We start from the raw sequence: 19969 nt of genomic DNA on the forward strand, positions 1-19969 counted from the left end.
TGGTAGCTCAGCTGCCTGCTCTGCCACCATTGTCCTTAAGACCAGGCTTTCAGAGAGTTTTGCAAACAGGAAAGGGAAGCCTAGTGCTGCCCCCTGCTTTGTGGGTATCCATCAGGGAAAGCATGTGAGTTGGTGCACAGAACCTCGTCACACTCTGAGGCTGATGCTGACTGAGACTTTAGAAGTATTTATTTTTAGATTCCCCTCACTGCCCTTTGCTCCTCCTCCTGCGACATCTGAGCAAAGGTGGGAAAGAGTCAAGTAAAACAGGCAGTCACCACCCGCAGGTTTTCCTTATGTCTGCGGCCAGTCTCCACTGTCCTTTCATTCTGTGTGAACTCCTGACAGGTTGAGGTTACCGCAATACCCCAGAGACCTTCTTGTCCTAGATGGGGATCCAGAGAATGTTAAATCCCTTACTGTACTTCAACCCTCGATGAGGAAACATAAAGTCTGAGCATTCCACAGTGGAAAAGAATAAAGATATTTTACGACAAGCACAGCACCCAACTGTGGTCCACAGGGCCCTAACCCTAACCCAGATGCCCTACAGATTACCCTAACCCAGGTAATCTGTCATTCTGCTTCCACCTGTGGAGCAATCAGTTTACCAGCAAGACTCCTAGGTGAGGTTAGTCACATGGATATGAAGTGCTCCGTGGGAACCTCTGGGTGTCAGAGTCTTCTTAACAAAACAAGCCCAGTCAGGATAAAGGACAGATGCTTCTTTCCCGTCAGTGCCTGCCCAGAAATCTGGGTTCTAGTCACTACATCCGATCAAACTATTACTCGTCTGCTAGACAGTAACTCCATCCTGGGTGAGGGAAGAAGCAGGTGGGTGAGTGTCCTTTTCAACACTAACACAAGCCAACTTTTAGACAAAACAGAAAACTCAGAAGATGCTAACAAAGATGAACAGTGCCAAATATAGACACATGGAGGGAAACATAGACAAACTCTGACGCTTCTCGGTAGTTCCTTTGAAGCAGGAGGAAACAAAGGCCCCACCCACTTCAACCTTCACTGCCTGGGCATAGAGAAGTCTCCAGCTTGCTCGGGTGGTCTCTGCAGCTGAGAAGGTCTGAAACCCCAGCTGTTGGGGGAAGGGGCAGGAAGGAGAGAAGGTTGCCCCCTCCTCCCCTTGTGTAATCTCATGCAAGCCCAGCTGGAAAGCCTAATTTTAGGAGCACTTTCACATTTGAGGGCCAGGCTAAGTTTAGCCTCAGCCTCAGCCTCATCAGAGTCTTTTAAGGCCGTAATGATGAGGTTCTGATGAAAGAGGGCCAGAAATGTTTTAGAGAGTGATTTCTCTGGATATGAGCAGAGAAAGTTGTTTTGACCAACTCAGACAGCTGGCCAGGACACGACCTGCTGTTTTAACTTCCCACAGCCCTCCACCATATTCCTAGTCAGCATTAATTCCGCTCACGGGTGGGTGGCCATTTGCATCCCGGATGGGTGTTCTTTTTCCGTGATGCTGTTGAAACCTGGAAGAGAGTTTAATCAGATGACATCTGTAGCAAGCCATACTTGAAACTTTTCAAAAAGTGTATGAAGGGCCCTGCTGGGGGGAAAGCCAGCTTCCAGGGGGATTTGTGGCTGAGCTTTAACCCTAAATCCTAGGGGTAGCCATTGCAATGTACAGGACAAGGCACACACAAACACAGCCCAGCTCTTCCCAGTTGCTTCTCATTTGCCATCCCTTGCAAGGCATAGGTGCTTATTTTTGCTCCTTTCCTCTAGCAGCCCCTGCCAGATACACTCCTGCTAAGACCCGAATTGAGGTTGTGAAAATCTGACTGTTCCGAACTTGCTGTCAACTCCTCTAAATTTGAAGTTAGGCTGGCTGGCAGCATTCAGTCCTGTGTGGACCTCTTATGACCTCTCAACCCCCTTATCCCCTATCAGTCTAAGTTGGGAGACTCACAGTAAATCCTCCCGTCCCCCTAAAGATTCCTACCCCCCACCCCCTTTTCTGTCTTGCCTAGCTATGGGCTCTTGCACTCGCCTCCTGTGGCCTTCAAAGATTGCATGGACAATTTGTGTGGTCGTGCAGGCTGGGTGAGGTGCTGCTATGGGGCCTCTTGATTGAAGGTAACATATTCTCCTGCATGCCCTAGAGGATAAGTGGAAATAAAACAGCATTGCAAAATTGCCCGGGTAATTGTGGCTTTGGTAGCGGCAGAGAGAAAGCCAGAGCGGCAGTGTTTGCTAGGGGAATGAAGCAATAGGCTCCGAGTAAAGTTCTGAAATTTACTTTGCAGGTCCCTTCAAATATCATAGATGCTCTTTATTTACTCATACCCTGTCTCTTTGAAAAAGAATTTAAGAGTGCGTACGCAATAGAGTTATACGATATTAAAAACAAAAAAGCAAGACTCCGGAAGCCAAAGGGAGGAAGGAGTGGCTTAGTGACATAACCTGAGCCCTGTGAGGGTTCCTGGGAAAGTAACCTGGGATGGGGTGGGGGCCGTATATTTACCTCCACGTCTGTGCATCATGATTAACTGTTTAGAAAGATACCTGCTTCCCATCCCCTACGAGCAAAGGTATCTTCTCTCCGGAGGCCAAAGATAGAAGTGCATGGTTGCTTAGTTTGTGGGAAATGTGTCCCCTGACCTGAGGTGACCTGGCTTTCCACTGCTTTTAGGTTACCGAATGCGATTAGGGTCGAGTACGGATAAAAAGGATTCTGGCCGCCTTCACGTGGATTTTGCCCAGGCCAGGGATGACTTTTACGAGTGGGAATGTAAGCAAAGGATGCGGGCCCGGGAGGAACGGCATAGGCGAAAACTGGAAGAGGACAGGCTGCGGCCTCCCTCGCCGCCCGCCATCATGCACTACTCAGAGCATGAAGCTGCCCTGCTGGCTGAAAAACTGAAAGGTAGGGAGGAGGCGGGGCGGGGGCACCCCCACTGGAGCCCTCACTTTCACCTTAGCCACTAATTTACAAAGGAGAAAGGTCTCCAGATGCCAGATCTTGTTTGTTGTCTCTGCTGCATGCATGTGAGTGGGAGCGAGCTGGAATCTGCAGGTCCCCGGTCTCCATCATGATGCTAGGAACAGAGGCATTGCCATGTCAGACTCTGTATGAAGGCCGGAAGGGCGGGCATCCGCAATCCCAGCAGCAGCCTGTGGTCCCCAGACTGTGCTTAGTGATCCAGGGCAGTGGCCTCACCGATCAGTTAACATTTTCTAGTGCACTCTGAGTTCTGAGAACTGTGCAGGTCCACTAGACACTGAAAGCTTTCCCAAGACATCTCACTCACAATGTCCAGGGCTTGTAGAAGAGAAAAGAGAAATGTAGATGGGTCCCCTGTCCTAGTGGTGGAGTCGAAGGAACCCTTCTCACACCTACAGATGACTACCAATCTAGAAGTAAGTCTTTAATTCCTTCCGGCACCTTCCCTGGGTTTGAGAGTGAGGAAAATAAGGATCCAAAGAAGTAAGATCCTCTGAACTTCAGTAATGACCGGGAGACCAGGTTTCAAAATTAGTGTATGAATGGTGGTGGAGGGATGTACACATGTGTGTCAGTGTTGGGTCTAGGACTATTAGTTACCGAGCGAATGAATTGAGTCACATCTATTTTAACTTATATGACTGGCATTTTATAGACCAGTGGTAGGTGGTGATCAGCACTCCCGAGGATGCTGGCTACTGACAGGACCATAGTGAGTCACAGTTGCCACAGGCAGGCGTCCACTGTAAGCAAAGCTGATGGCCTCGTTGTCAAGCAAGCGAGGTGTAATGTGTGTTGGGAATGCCAGCAAGTGTAACCAGAGCAGAGAAAGGGGTCCTCGAGAACACCTTCACAGAGCAAGCAGGATTTGAATTTGCTGGGATAAACAAGAGGCCTTTCTCCCAAGTTAGAACGATTCATAGAGGCAATCTAACCACAGCCCGGAGCCCTAACAACAAAGATGCACGGGAAACAACGAGCATTTGGTGCTGGTACTGTGTTCCCAAAGCAAAGGTGAAGCTGGAGAGGGTCTCCGCCAAACGGTGAAGCCCCAAGGCTATTGCCAGGTTTGGTTGTGCCCTGTAAACAGTGAAGAGCTGGCTTCATGGATTCCTGAGGATAGGAGAGGTGTGGCGTGTTAGAGCCTCCCTCATGTATCATCGGCAGTGTCTTAAATGGATGGGACGGTCTTACTGAAGAAAACACCAATTTTTGGAAGATCGCAAATGACTTTCTATGCTTTGTCTAGAAGGCAGGCTACATCCTTCTAGCCATCATCCCTGTTGGATCTGAGGACTCCTAATTAGCTCTGGTGGCCACTGCATTGCCACTCTTCAGCCACTGAGTCCTACCTGCTGGCGTTCTTGGTGCCTGCTCAGATGTTCCAAGAAGGCCCATAACATAGGCATAAATAGGCCTATATAGGCTGCCCCTTCAATGAGAGCATATGCGATGCAAATTCAGTATGGAAACTATTATGAGAGTCCAGAATTAGAAAGAACAAGTCTTATAACCAGGAACACTCATTGGAATAAATACTTTTTTTTTTTTTTTTGCAAACATCAAGTGAATTTGGTGGTGCCACCCTGTGGTCTCCGCGGCCTGACTGTTTTCCAGTCCAGGTATCTCAGTCACTAGAGCACGAGACTCTTAAGATGGTTCAATCATGACTACGCCTTAGCTCTGCACTGCATGGAGGAATTTCATGAAGGTCCGGCATCCAACGTGAAGTTATTTCTATGAAGCCAACCTCTAAAGTGCCAATTACATGTATAAGGTACATGGCATTCGCCTCTACTTTTGGAGGACAGCAGATTGGGATGTCAATTTGCTGGAGTAATTTGTGAGCCTTGCCATTTCGAAAATGTATATTTATATAGATGAGTGTAATTTGCAGAATTTGGAAGTTGTGCCTTTGCCAAGTACTGTGTGATCCCTTGAGGAGAGAACAGATTGGAAATTTTAATAGATGGCTCTTACAGTGGAATGAACTGCTGCAGACACATCTTAGGCAAGAGTCAGGTAATATCAAGTTTGGCAATTTCAACCCAAGCACAGAGTTTGGAATATAAACAGCATTTAATTGCTTAGGAAATTGGCTTCCTCCAAGAGGAAATCCACCCTCTGCTCCTTATAACACCGTAAAGCCAGTCAGGATGAGCCAAGGAAACCCTTTCCCCAAAGATGATTTCATTGATGTGGGGATATAAAACTCAGTGGAGGCGGAAGTTACAGAAACCTGTGTCAGAATCTGAAAAGACCTAATTGGATTGACTTTTTTTTCCTCCTCTGAGAAACCTTGCCGTCCTAGGTTTATTAGATATTTTTCTCCTATTTTACACCACACTTGTTTATTCTTGTAATTTTGTTTGGAAGATCATCCACATTCAGCAAAATCGGTATCAATCAAATCTTCATTATGACCTGCAAGGTTTCCCACACAGTTAGTTGCACACAGTAGGTATTGGGCACATGAGTTCCTCTCTCTCTTCTCCAAGTATTTGAATCCATGGGCATGTTGCATTTCTGGCCAGTAGAGCTACCAGGGATGGCTGGAAATGAGAGAAGTGATTCTGTTCAGCTGCTGCCAATCAAGGAAGAAGTATTTGCTAAAGTGCTTTACAAATACCAGACACCGGGTACTAGTGCTGGGTACTGGGGGAAGAGAAAACACCTTGTTAGATCCTGCCTCATAGAATCTAGGCAATTTCTTGGGTAATAGAAGAAATAACAAACCATCCTGCACTTGCTACTTAGAACAGTGAACTGTGGTACGTACAAATACCATCAGCAACAGTGTGCGCTATGGTGACTGCCGACTGCAAGATGCTTTCCCTACAGAGACAGCCAAACCAGTCATGTCACAAGCATGAGAGAAGGGGGCATCTTTGGGGACCACATCTCCCCATTTGTCGGTTGCCTGGCTTCCTGAAGCCAGAGGAAACACTAGAATTTTAACTGTGTAGTGTCTAAGGCAAGAGAGTCGCCGCCATCAGTTTCATTAATACAAATTCTAAAACAGAAAATCAGTGGGCACCCTGCTGATTAAATAGACATTGTTGTGAGACAATTCAACCTAATGAAGACTGACTGGGAAGTAACTGCAGGGGCCTGAAGTTTATGGCATGGCTTTGGGAGAGCGAGAAGGAGCTCAATAGCACCATAATTACACTTTATTGGAAACAGTGGCACCAGACAGATGAGATAATGAATTCTAGTGTTTCTAACACGGACCAAGCAGCCCTGAAGGAGCCTGGGGTCTGGGCCGCACAAGGAAGAGATTGATTTGACCATGAGGAAGCATTATATCTTCATCCACTGGAGAGTTCTTTGGGCAAGAACATTGTAAAAGTTTTCCAGTATTTTCTCCCATTTGGAAAGATGCACACAATGTTTCTTTATGAAGACTGAGTCTTTGCATAACATGAACTTCTGACCAAGTTCTCTAACCAATGCCCTTGGGAATCTCCTCATATGTCACAGGGACCCGAGTCTCCCTGGGACTGTGCTCATAAAGGACTCAGATTTGCATAGAGTATGGCTGGCATCTGGTAGGAGTGGAAGTGTGTGGCTGGCATTCTGGAGATGCTTGTCAATATTTACGGTTCTATGAAAGTAAAAATCAATAATGCTATGAGCCAAGTGGACATTCCATTAGCTAAAAGCCAGACCTCCTTCTTCAGGCGAGGGAAATATGAAGCACAGGGAGCCTCCTTGAGAAGCACTTTTTTGGGGGGTGTTATTGACCTTCATGGAAGCAAGAGAGGCATTTCATTTAGAAACATTTTCCTTGGCCCTACAAGGAAAATAATCAGTACACTTTTATATTACCCTCTTAATTTGCACATTTTAGGAACACTGAGTAATTGAGGAGATTGTGTTGGGGCAGAGGGGAGCATTGACCCCTGTGTAGCCTTTATGTGTTGCTCCAGTTAACTGGTGCACAGACAGTTGTTAAGCAGCCAAAACACCCAAAGACTTCTGTAGGCCAAGTTCTCCTCTGAACCAGTTTTAACACCTTCCCGATTCTTCATTAATTAATGAGTGATGACATCATTGGAACATACCCAGTTCGTGTTTGCAAAGATGGTCCTGATTTCTCTGCCACAGATTCTTAACCCCAGAAGTGCAGCTTTTGGAGTCATGGTGGATGACATAATCACACGGAGACTCCCAGCCTGCAGAAGGTGGGGTCCCTTGGTAAATTTTAATCAGACTGGTATGTGAATAATGGTGTGGGGAAAGGCACCAGTCTGATGGGTAGTTTCCTTGCCCCTGTGTGCTAAGGGAAGACTTAGCCGTGGATTTCAGAACAACAGGCAGATGAAAGCCAGGCTGTGAGCCTAGGATAAAAAACTTAGGTGGACTTTGTGCCTTTATTTATGCCTGGGTCTATAAAAGAACAATAAGAGTGCTTCCATGATTGAACAGAAAGAAAAAATTCAAAAGATATTCCATGGCCCCCTTTTTTTCACCTCTAAGAAATAATCACAGACTGATTTAGCCACGATGTCAGCCAGAAATTCCTCATGTAATTTGCTTTACGAAGATTTAAATTTCTACTCACCAAAAATCCCTCGCATGGTTACAGAGACTTAATCGTACTGTTCATTTCCACAATTTATATTCTCTCTTCAGAGCTGTAAAATAGTCCAGTCAAAGACAAACCAAAGAACACACCCTGATGGAGACGAAAGTGGGCTTAGGGTGGCTTCTCCATGCCCAGTATCCCACTGAGAGGATCTGCATTGATCTCTATGCCTGTTTCCAGTTCTTAGGTGACTTTCTCCTTCCTGTTCACAGTGACAATTATTCTTTTACTGAAAATGGGGATTTAGAGACAGACACTTGCAAAGCTCATAAAAATCACAGCAAATCCTTTCAAGATTCACTTAAATTTTAGTCACTACTTACCATTTCAGGTTTGTGTTATCTCTTAACTTAGCTTAGCATCCAACCATGTTACCTGGCTTCCTTGGAATCAATTCTTGCCGTGTGTCTGAAACGTCCAATTGTGTATAAGGGGTGATGTGCAGTCACAGTTGGGGGTTCTGAGAAAAGCTGAGTCTGTGTTTTTAACAAGCTCTCAAGGATGCTTTGGCTTGAAGATTTTGAATAGCAGGTTATCCTGTTGGCAATTTTAATGTCAACTGTGCAGCAGTTGTTCCCCAAACATGAGGTCGCACAAAGTTGGACATAATCAGACGTAGAACAAGATGGCATAGACTCAGCTGGGAGCACTGAGAGACAAAAGATGGAAATTATTATTATCTATTTAGCCCTCCAAAGCTAACACATGGGTATTACCTCTCCCAAATTATACATGCTTTCCAAAACATTTTAAACCCACTGAGAATCCAGTTAGATATTTGGCTATCACAGGTACCTTCCCCTTCTCCTAGTCTGTCCAACATCACTCATAACTTTCTTTTCTTTCCTTTTCTCTTCTCTCTCCTCTCTTCATTCCTTCCTTTAAAAGATTTATTCATTTTATGTGTATGAGTGCTCTGTCTGCATGTACACCTGCCTCCCAGAAGAGGGCATCAGATCCCACTACAGATGGTTGTGAGCCTCCATGCAGGTGCTAGGAATTGAACTCATCACCTCTGGAAGAACAGCCAGTGTTCTTAGCCACTGACTACCTTTCTAACCCCACTCTGAACTTTGATTCCTCAGAGGCCTGTTTCTCTGTCATAAGAGCACTTACCTCTGGTGTACAATGATGTATGTATGAATCCTTTTGAACACAAACATCCTTCATATCAATCTCCCACCTTTCAGTCCTTGAGTTTGTGCCTTGCCTAGCACTAATCACTACACATCTTTGATTAATAGATAAAACATGGACCACAAACAGAAACTGACCAGAGGGTGGCTGTGGGTTTGGGAAATTTCATTATAATAGCAGACCCTCAGCGAGAGGTAACAGGAAGAAGGCTATCACTGCCAGTGGAGTTGATAGGGAATGGTAGAAACACAGCAGGGATGTGTTCACTTCACACCCAGGAGGCAGGGAAATCTCCTTTGTGAAGATGACACAAGCTGACTCTTGAAGGAAGAGTAACAGCTGGTCATGGGATGGAGAATATGAAGGTCCCTGGGACAGAAACACAGAAGCCACGTCCACGGTGCTTATCGGAACTAGCAGGTTTGGCAAACAGATACACTGGAAGGAAAATGCCAGCGGAGGAGGGAGCCCGGCAAGCACATTTCCAGTAACCCAGGCAGAGAGGGAGGTGTGATGCGGTAAGGATCCATCTTGGAAACGCTGAGTAATCCGAAATGGGCACATGGTGCACCCCTCCACAGCACAGCCGTCTCCCCCGTTCTCGCTGTGGAAAGGCACATCTTCGCGGCACTCGAGTTTCTAAAGTTCGCTCGGCTCAGAGTCACGCCCAAGCTGGGACGAGGAGAGCATAAGTGCATCTTCGATGCGATTTTTATGAGCAGCGTTAATTTCCTTCCACATGAATAGCCTTAATAACGCCGCAATCTAAATCCTGCTTAAATTAGTTTATATTGTTTTCTGCTTTCTGGGTGATCTTTCCACTGAATACCAAATTGAATTTACAGTCGTGAATTGAAAACGACCGTCCTAGGTATGCTCCGCTGGCCATCCGGCAGGAGTTACTGAGTTGGTGTTAATAAGTATAAATTAAAGTCACTTCTAATATGGCAACAAACGTTGACTGGCACTTCTAAGTGAGCCTCAACTAATATGTTTTAAATCTAATGTGAACGGTAGCACATCAGTCACCATTAGCCCGCCAGTCCCAAAGGGTCAGAAACCAAGGTAAGCTTGGGAGTTTCCAAACGACACGTACTCTACTTAAATTGGGTGGATTCTGCATGCCAGTCCTCACCAGCTGATGAGAATGGCTCTCTGGCTACCTACGTTTTCAGTACCCGGCTTTCTGCTGCTCAGACCTCGAGATGCTATTTTCTGTCAGACAGCTACCTACTCACTGCTCCTTGTCACTTAAGATCAACCTGCGTCCCAGACACAGCAGGAAGACCTAGCTGAGCAAACACAATGGTTTAGTTGTTGTTCTTTTCCTTTTTAACCATTTAAGTGTTTTCTTTCTGGCAGGAGGCTCACTATACCAGGAACTGAGAGAAGAGTACCGGGGCGGGGGGGGGGGGGGCGACACTGAGTTAAATGAGTGGTCTTACTTTTTCCTTTCTAAGCTAAAAAATTAATATAATAATAATAATAATAATAATAATAATAATAATAATAATAATGTTAGAGATGTCTTCCTTTCTGAGTGCCGTATAGAGACTTAAGTCACAGCAAGGGTAAAAAAAATATAGCTCATGAAGTCAACCATCTTTCCTATTGTGATTTCTTTTTTAAAGAGGAAAAAAAAAGATTTCTTCTAAGTATGTGGTTTATTCCTGCTGTCTGTCCCAAGGTCCATTCTCCTAACATATATTGGTGGGGAAAGAGGGAGAGAGCGTGTAGGGAGGCAGAATTTATTCTGACTCTAACAGTCACAGTGGGCCTCTCACAAACATAATGCTAAATTATGGGCCTCTCCACGGGCGGAGTGTAATGTTAAGTCGCATGATGGATTTTATCTTAACACAAGCCGCTTCGGCCCATGAAATGAGATAAGAAACCATTGCAGCCGGAGTTCACGGAGGGTTGAACTCGACTGAAATCCCAGAGTTAACACAATTGCGTGAGTCAGCTCCGGTATTAAGATTGTGCTCTGTGCTCAAGAAATAAACCTTGCAAGGAAACTGGAGTCCCCCTGTGGGCGCGCCTCTGCCAGCACCTTCTCTGGGTCAACGGCGAACACAGGTTTGATCAGTGGATTGCTGGGGATGTTTGAAACTAGGCCCAGGAGAAAACAGTCTATTATGGTCTGTCTTACATCGGCAAGAGCAGCTGTGTGTCTGGAGAAGGTGACTGCACTCTTCCACAGGATCCTAAGCAGAGGGAGGTCCTTCCCTGAGGACCAAGCCTGTCTCTGGGCAAGTAACAGTCTTACTATGAAAATGGTACCTGGCTAGAGAGGACTCAGAAAAAAGGGGCTAAAGAAAACTTAGATAACATCCTGCAGGATTCGCAAAGTACTCCAAAAATAGCCTTCTGATAACCAGGAGGCAATGGTTGATTTAGGGGGAAAAAAATCATGCTAAATAAAAACAAAGTGTCCTTCTGAGTCTCCGGAGTGTGTCTGTGTTATGCAGCTAAATAATACAGGGGTGTCTTTGAAAGCCCTCTATGGTACAGACAGGACCTGGAGAGAAGCAAGTGGGAAAGTACCTGGTCTTAAGGCCTGGTTACCGCTTATTTTGAGGACTAAGAGTCTATCTTCCTGATTCAATAAACAAAGGTGTTTTTTCCTATATCACACTGCCCAGAAGTAGAAAAATACAAATGAAAGTTTTCTCCTCTCGATTTTGCTTGGAAAGTTTGCAAGGAACCTGCAGCAGCAGTCACTTCGATTAACGCTGTAATAGGTGGCATACGACTTCCAGTTATAATTAACTTAATCACCTTCACCTGGCCTTCCTCCACCTCCGAGCCATGCAAGCATTCCCACACAAGTGAGCGTATGCGTTTCCTTTGAAAGATACTTTATCATTTACTTACAGATGTAACCTCATTCTTCCCTTCCTACTTCTACCTGAGGCTCAAACCAAGCTTAAATGGGCTTTGCACTAGCCACCCAAAACAAAGGCTGACCACCTCAGGGAACACACACCCTTGTGTAGGAAATGAGCAAACACTCCATTTTTCACTGTAATGAAATCTATTATATTAAACTAAAAATGAAATTACTTTTTGAATTTCAGTAGAACAAAAAATGACTTTATTTCTCCTGTGCCTTCTTTGGGAACAGTATCTCCTACTGCAAGAAGTTTTTAAGATAATTTTTCCTGTGGTCTACATGTTGACACCCGCTTAGCTATCTGTCTAAATAACAAAAATAATTATATCCATTGTATAGCATTTCTGATTAAAAAAATACAGTGAAGGCCAAGTTGGTCCATAACGTTTTGGAGGCAACCTTAAAGCACAATCTAGGTTTGATGTGAGAATGGGGGTTATAGCTAAGAACTCCAGCACAGCTCCTGAAGAGACAGCTGAGTGAGAAGTTCTAGATGGTTCCCCAGAGCCAGAGGAGGAAGAGAAAAGATAAACTAAGGAATGACAAAGCCACCTTCCAAGGAAAGCCAATTTGCCAAGTTCTGAAAAACTGCTACGTGGGGAGACCTCACATGCTTTGAGAACAGCCTGGTGAAATGGCTTTGTCTTGCCCTCACCTTCTGTTCTAGATGACAGCAAGTTCTCCGAGGCTATTACAGTTCTGCTGTCCTGGATAGAGCGTGGGGAGGTGAATCGGCGCTCGGCGAACCAGTTCTACTCCATGGTTCAGTCGGCCAACAGCCACGTGCGCAGGCTCATGAATGAAAAGGCCACCCATGAGCAGGAAATGGAAGAAGCAAAGGAGAATTTTAAAAATGCCTTAACGGGGATCCTCACTCAATGTAAGTAATGCTTTGGGGGCCATCTCTTTTGTTACAGTTTGGCCTTTTCTTTTGTACCCATTTTATGTTCTCATGTGGGGGTAAGTAGCTCAGAAGTCTCCCATTTTACTCCATATTGAATGGTACACCTCATAACCGATTCATGTTCTGTGGCTTGTGGAAGAGCACGGACCTGCCCTGAGAGCTTACTTCTCAAGGTGAGCAACGTTTCTGTAGCTTTTCCTCAGAGCACCACGCCTGGGCCCCTGGACAGGGCAGCCAGGGCCTTCTAGGCTTATTGGACCCACCTCAGTTCACGCCATGCCCCTGCGGGGCAGCCACTGTCTACCTGCAGGCTGCCCACCCAGACCTCTGTGTCCTCTTGGACTGATGACATGGAGCAGGCCTTGAACATGTCCCAGGGCCCTGTTCAGGGGAGAAAGCACCATTAGCAAAACCCCTCCTCAGGCTCCTTGTGAGGTGAGCTTTGGCCATCTGCACAGAGGACTCAAGAATAGACTTTGATCCTTTCTTCATTTGGAAAGCAAATTGCCTTAAACACTTAATGCCCGTGATTTTTCATGTCGAGATCCTGAATTGATGAAGGAGCGTAAATGGAGCTTCCTAATAGAACAATAGTCATGGTAATTACCCCCTTGCTCTATTCAAAAGAAGGGGCGTCAACTTTTTCTGTGGCACTCGAGTCTGCAGTTAATGTCACAGCAGCACAGTACAGCTCAGCTGCTGATGGTCTTGTCGCTTGGTAAAGAGCCATTGAGTGACACCGCCCCGGGTCTCTGCTCCATTCCATTCCAGGTGCGGGGACCCACACGTGACAGCCACACGTGCAATTTACATATTCATACCAAAGATGAGTATTATTTGCAGTGATCCAGTGTGCCAAACGCCTTCCACCCCTTCATTAGCACAAACCTAAGGAATAATGTGTCTGTTGGGATGGATGAGAAGGCAAAGAGGGATGAGTGAACCAGGATCTTAGTATGAAAGCATCTTGCAGGACTTGGTAAACAGCTAGACAGTTTTTGTAGCGGAACAGAGTAAGTGTCCTGCAGTGAATCCCCAAACATAAACTGGTAGGTGACCAAATGCCCAGCACAGGAGCACTCGGCCTTGAAAGAAAAGGACCGTGGAAAACAGGCGCGTTCCACCTCACCCTGATCGGTACCATACTAGCAAAACTCATCAACACGGAACGACAGCCTTTGACCCAGCTGGAGGCCCAGCCACAGTAGAGTGAGCACTGCTAGGTGGAGAATAAGGAAAGGTAATATTGACTCTAGCTTTGAAAGGAGGAAAGGCAGCAGTGGATGAGTGGCCAGAAAGAAGGTAAGAGTGGGCTGGCAGAATAAACAAGAAAGGCTAAACAGTGTGGAAATAACAGTTCTTCAGGGGATGTGGTTGGAAGCCATGTTCCCGACAGAAGAGTGGTTACCGTCCACTTACTCCCTGCTCAGGGATCTCCATTCTAGCCACCTCCCCATGCACACTATAGATAGCATCTGCACACTATCTGTTGCTGCCTTTTGCAAGGACTCAGCCCGTGACAGCAGCTGGGAAGCCATGGTGGGCAACCACTGGTTAGAATAGGAGAGAATCGTGCTTTCACTGGCAGTGATATTAAATAAGGACCAGTGAAAAATAAGGCTGGAAAAGTAGAACGTGCCTTCCTGCCCTAGCGCCGGAACAGACGGGTTTATATTCCATTATATCATGTATATCATCCATGGCCTTGGTGGTGCGAAAGCTCAGGCTGGCCAGCCAGCCTTGGAGCCTCCCCCTGATGCCTGAGCTGAGAGGACACACCAAGGCAGGCGCTCACCCCTGAGGAATCAGTGAAGGTGCAATCAGGGAAGTGTTGACTGTGGTAGCTGTCAGAGATGGCTCCTGAGAGCAGACGACTGGGCTCTGGCCTTCTGTCTCCCAGCCTTTTCCTTTTGCTGGCTTTTCTTTCCCATTTGGATAAATTATTTGACTGACATCTTGCAAATGCTTTTGATACTCTCCTCCCACCAGCAAACCCCATCTCAAGGCCTACTGGCTTCTAACCATTCTTCTGCCTGAAAAGGTGTAGCCTCGTGTGGCACGACTGTCTCATTTTGATGACCACTGCTCACACTCATGGCTCTTGACATTGTGTGTCAGTTAGACGTAGGATCTACTTGTGAGTAACACAAATCTCTACCAACCTGGTTGGCCTCGCACATGGAAAAGTGCAGACATTGATGTTGGTAGACCAGTCCAGTGGTTCGAGGTTTTCTATGAACGCCTCACTGGGCCCAACGGGCTACCTGTGACCAAGCCCAACAGCAAGGAAGTGGGAGATAGAAGTCCCAGCTGGTCCCTGATCTCCAGGATACACTTGAGTTGCTCACACTATGAAGAGAAAGGGCCTCTAGGAAGAGCTACTGCCTTTCCTTTTTAATTCCCCAACCTTACACCATCTAAGAGAGGGCTGAGTGCCCAACCCCCACCCCTACCGCCACCTCCCATTCTACCTTAAGTACTCTTCTCCCTTCCCAGCTGTCACAGCTCCCCAGCCTCAGCATCAGTTCCCCCTGAGGTCAACAAAGGCACCTCCCACCTCTGGGCATTCGTACATTTGGTTCCCTCAGTTTACCTTGCTCTTCTTCCTCTACTACCTATGCTGGAATCTTTCTCACCCTTTAGGTCTCAGTTGAAAGGTCATCCTCCTGGGTGTCCCCCTTCTTCTGATGGACTTTCCACCATAGTAACTTATGGGGTTGTGTAGTGTGTGGTGACATCCTTGCTTATGAGTGGTATGAGAAGAGACAAAAGGGTTAGAAGAGACAGAAGTATTCTGGATTGCAGAGGGAGGGAGGGAGGGAGGGAATTAGTAAGCAATGGGCAAGCTGTCCAACAAGTGAGAAGAAAGCCTGAAGCAGTTCATTCAGGCCCTGCCCATAGCCACATGTGTGGTACATTGTGATCCCAACACTGGGGAAGCTGAGGCATGGGTGTAAGACCAGCCTAGACTAGATAAGTGAGATGCTGTCTCAATACAGAAAAGAGGAGAGAATAGAGAGGGGGAAAGTTTTCATGGGTAACAGGGTTTCAGCCTGCATATATAATGAATCAAATAAATGAAAGAAAGCTTGCTGGCTATGCTCCTATTGAAAATCACTGTGCCCAGCTAGGGGCTATTAGTAGGGTTGTGTACAGTCAGCAGAGAAACTGAGCTGGACTCTTCCCCTTTAGAACCTTCCAACAACCTTTATCATCACTCTTTTGGAGGCTCTCCTTAGCCCTGTATTTCAGGGTATTTCAGTAACGGGCAGTTATCAACAGACTGTGAAAACCCCAGCTGATGTTGACAGCTCAGTGCTGGCTGAGGAGCACAGGCCCCATGAAGCCAAACTCTTCCAGGATGACGATGTGAAGACAGAAGTAGCATTGTGTGCAGACTGGGTCATATGGCTCCATTAGCGACCTCAATTTCCCCCCTCTCTTGTGTGTGCTTTTGTGCCACGACGACCAATCCCTGAATGCTGAGGGAATGAAATCCTCATGTCCACTCTGAAAAAATTAGCAGTGGCCTCACTGACCTGGTAGGTGGTGTGCCTGTCTCATCGCTCTGTTGACATGCTGTGCATGGCTTTAGGATTGATCTTACTGAAGTAGGGAAGGAACGAAGAAATGACAGGACACAGCGACAGGAAAAAAAACAGAAGTGGGTGCCCATGGCTCTCTGGTGGACCCCCAGCACCAGGAAGCTCAGCATGCTTTTTATATGTAGTTGAACGGGGAAGCATAGCCATTGTACACAGCTGAACAAGGTGGCAGGTTTAGCTAATCTCAGTAGGAAGAGGCTGTAAAGAACATTCTTCAGCCAGTAAATGTGGAGAAGATGCTACAGGGAACATTTTCTGCATACTCATCATTCTCACATGGACCAAAGAAGGCTTTGCCACACCCATGGGCACTGGGGCCCTTTGCAAAGCCTTGCCTGTGTCCACGACACATCCCCTCAGGACTTTACTAGCTCCCGGCCCCCTTGTGAATGAGCCTGCCACATGCCACGTCTTCTGACCTGAACTTGTCCTCTTTCCTATGTTGGTATATCTAATTTCCCAGACTTGATCCAGTCCTGGGGAACCTGGTTCTGGAATTAATAGCACATGTCTGCTTCGAACACAGTAACTGCTGATTAACATTTGTTGACATTTCCTAAATCAACCCAGACAAACCCCATTCTTCTATATTGTTCCTGGCAAACTGTACATGAATTGCACTTGGCTTTCTCACATAGAAATGAGGTTGGGGTTGTGTAGTATTGATATCCAGGAGTTAATTTCTCAGCTTACTTTCTCCAACATGGTCTCCTCATTAGGCAGTAGTACTGTCTTAAGGATTTACTGCTGTGAACAGACACCATGACCAATACAAGTCTTATAAAGGACAGCATTTAACTGGGGCTGGCTTACAGGTTCAGAGGTTCAGACCATTATCATCAAGGAGGGAGCATGGCAGTGTCTAGGCAGACATGGTGCAGACAGATCTGAGAGTTCTACATCTTCATCTGAAGGCTGCTAGTGGAAGACTCTCTTCCAGACAGCTAGGATAAGGTTCTTAAAGTCCACACCCACAGTGCCATGCCTACTCCAAAAAGGCCTTGCCTACTCCAACAGGGCCTTACCTTCTAATACTGCCACTCACTGGGCTCAGAATATACAAACCATCACAAGTACCATGCTCCCCCATGTACAAGGTCCCCAGTGCCTTTCTTCATAGTACCCCACTGCAGCCCATACAGAAAGCAGCCAAGAATGTTGGGGAATCGTTCTGAGATATAATGGAAGCAGACGACTGACAAGCTAACTTATTACAGCAAGTACAGCAGGCCTGATGTCATGTTAGGAGAGACATGTTAGGATGTCATGTTACCTAGCGACAACTTTCAGTAGACTCCAGGAATGTGGCAAAGTTTAAGCCATGGTCTGTTTCTGTGTTGATGTTGCTAGAAATAGCCAAGCTCTATGTGTAGGACAAAAGAAACTCCATATGGGGATTCCACAAAGCTGGACAAAATGTATAGTTTTCTCATTGGTTTATTTGCTTGTCTTCATGACCAGAGCAAGCATTTAAAGAGCTAGTTCTGTTGCCAGCCAGCCAGCTAGAAGAAGGACATCAGGAATGTTCTTGACTTCTCATACATTTCCAACCCCATCAGTTACCTTCAACTTTGCGGGTGTGTTCTTCCGCCAACGTTTGCTCATGTTCTGGAAACCGCTTCTTAATGAGTCCAGTAGGCTTTGTTCTCATCCAAGCTTTGCCTTACACATGTCAAGGAGGAGGGCTATATTCAGCAATAGAAAAGGGCTTATTAATACTAAATACAGAAAGATGCATAAACATAGTGTGAGTGAGAATTAAAAGCCGTGATGTCTGAGTGAAGGCTAAGGACCGTGCTCCTAACTGCCCTTCCCTCTCTCTGACCCTTGGCCATCTGGATAGTTTGTTTTTGTTGCTTTCTAGCACCAATGTCTGGTTGGTTGGTTTGTTCGTCTGTTTGTTTTAAGAAGAATGGAAAATACTCAGAGGAGGGTACCATTAAAACTGCAAACTTGAATTTACAGGAAGAGATTCAGAGGGTCAGTGGTAGCGTAGCACACAGAGACATGGCTTTGTGGTCCAAAACTTGCATGCATACCCCACCTACACATCATTCCACTATTCCCTGGCCTGAAAGACTTCTCTCTGTGCCAGATTCAAACCTCACTGCCAATCAGGCTTCCTCCCTGAAGCCTGTCCAGTGTGTCAGCACCCATTGCATTACTCTCTCCCGAGTCCTTGACAACCGTTAGTTGTTCTATGTGCATCAGGTCTATTTGTGTTCCTCCAGAGATGTTTTACGCCAGAGACCCAAGCCATGTGCACTGTTCCGTTTTCTTAAGTCACCGCAGCACTCCCGAGCTTGGCAGTGTTTGTAAAAAGCACACACAAGTCCCAACTAGAAATATCCGCCATTTACCAGGCACAGAGGGAAGCAAAACTGGAGCTGGAAATTGGGCTGGAAAGTATAACTTCACACATTCTAAAGGTTTCCTAGTCAGGAGGCGGGCATGTGCGAACATGCGTGCACGCGTGTCTGTATGTGTTCATGTGTGTGTATGTAGTACTGTGATCTCAAGGGACATAACACTAATACGGATTCTGTTTAAACTAGAACATAGAACATAGAGTACGCGATGAAATAGCAGGATTACCTTATTCTTATTACTCTTATTGTAGAGACCATAACAGCTACAACCATCATGCGGTCTGACTTTGTCCGATTACACGAGGGGAAGTGGCACTAGCCTCATCTTCAGTCTTCAAAACAGCAAATGACGCAGATGCTTTGGACTAGGTTTGAAGAGATTCTGGCTCTAATCTCAGCTCAAGCAGTAATTAGCCATATCCCCTCAGGAAAGTCTTCTAAGCCCTTGAATCTCTGTGTCCTCCTTTCTGTGATGAAATGGTTTGCCCAGATAATCCCCCGAGGTGCCATGATAGCTCCATAGTCCTTGCCTGCTGTGCGGACAACTTAGATCCTTGAGTGTTTCTGGATACCTAAAAGCAAGAGGGTGGGCGGGACCCACGCGATGTCCAGTTCACCTCAGGCGATGAGAGAACAGAGGAGAAGCTAGTCGTCCCTGCAGGTATGAGATGCCTCACTTTGGCGGCCGCCTCTGGAGCTGCTGTGGGTATCGGGAGCCACATTTCCACTGTGAGAACACATGCCCAGAGCCCTGCAGGTGCCAGAGCTAGTCAGAGTTATTGTCACAGGCGGCTCTGCAATGCTCTGACACCCCCCCTCCCATCACGCCCTCATCTGTCTTCTCCGCTGAAATCGTAAAAGCCTCTGCTGTTGGAATGAATGATTAAAATCATCCCACAAATATTTACTAGAGCCTTGCTAAGTGCCAGGTCATATGCTAAGTGCTGGAATGAAATACGAGGGTTTCTGACCTCCGTGCACCCCACCCCCGCCCCCTCATAAAGGCGGACTGGTGTCTTCCTCCACATTTCTTCTGCCTGAGAGGCTTCCTCTGAAGCCATTCACTTCTCAGGAGCATCTCAGCTAAATGTTCTTTATTTCCACCGAGGGAAATCTGGTTCCCGTGTCCCCTGCTGTCGAAAAAGAATTTTATGAAGTGTTAAAATGTTTTCCCACGCCTGTAGAAGTCATTGCCATAGCTCATCCAAGAGAAGGGGGTAAAAAAAAAATCTCTGTGATGCCTTTTAGGGACTTGGACTTGACAGCTTCTCTTTTTCTCCTCAATATCATGTTGATAGTTATTATTTACTAAGACAGTAAATGCTCAAAATATTATTTCCATGAGAGAGAAGAGAAGAGAAGAGAAGAGAAGAGAAGAGAAGAGAAGAGAAGGAAAGGAAAGGAAAAGAAAGGAAAAAGACAAGACAACACATTCTTTGGTCTCAGGAATAAATATCCAAAGAAAATAATATTGTATAAAGGCTCCAAATGAAGAATAAACACCA

General features: G+C 46.1%; 1 protein-coding gene across 10 annotated transcripts in view; it reads left to right on the plus strand.

Annotated features, from left to right (window-relative positions):
- The window catches only part of Enox1 (ecto-NOX disulfide-thiol exchanger 1), a 552870-nt gene that overhangs the window by 416050 nt on the left and 116851 nt on the right, over positions 1-19969 (plus strand). For all 10 annotated transcript variants that reach the window (XR_015638038.1, XR_015638039.1, XM_087585810.1 and 7 more), the window contains 2 exon segments: positions 2651-2884; positions 12254-12466. Coding sequence is in view for 8 of the 10 variants with exons in the window: in XM_087585810.1 (XP_087441936.1) it covers positions 2651-2884; positions 12254-12466 (447 nt within the window). In the remaining 2 variants the exon portion in view is untranslated.

Source organism: Rattus norvegicus, chromosome 15, assembly GCF_021556685.1.
Source record: "Rattus norvegicus strain SHRSP/BbbUtx chromosome 15, alternate assembly SHRSP_T2T, whole genome shotgun sequence".
NCBI lineage: Eukaryota > Metazoa > Chordata > Mammalia > Rodentia > Muridae > Rattus > Rattus norvegicus.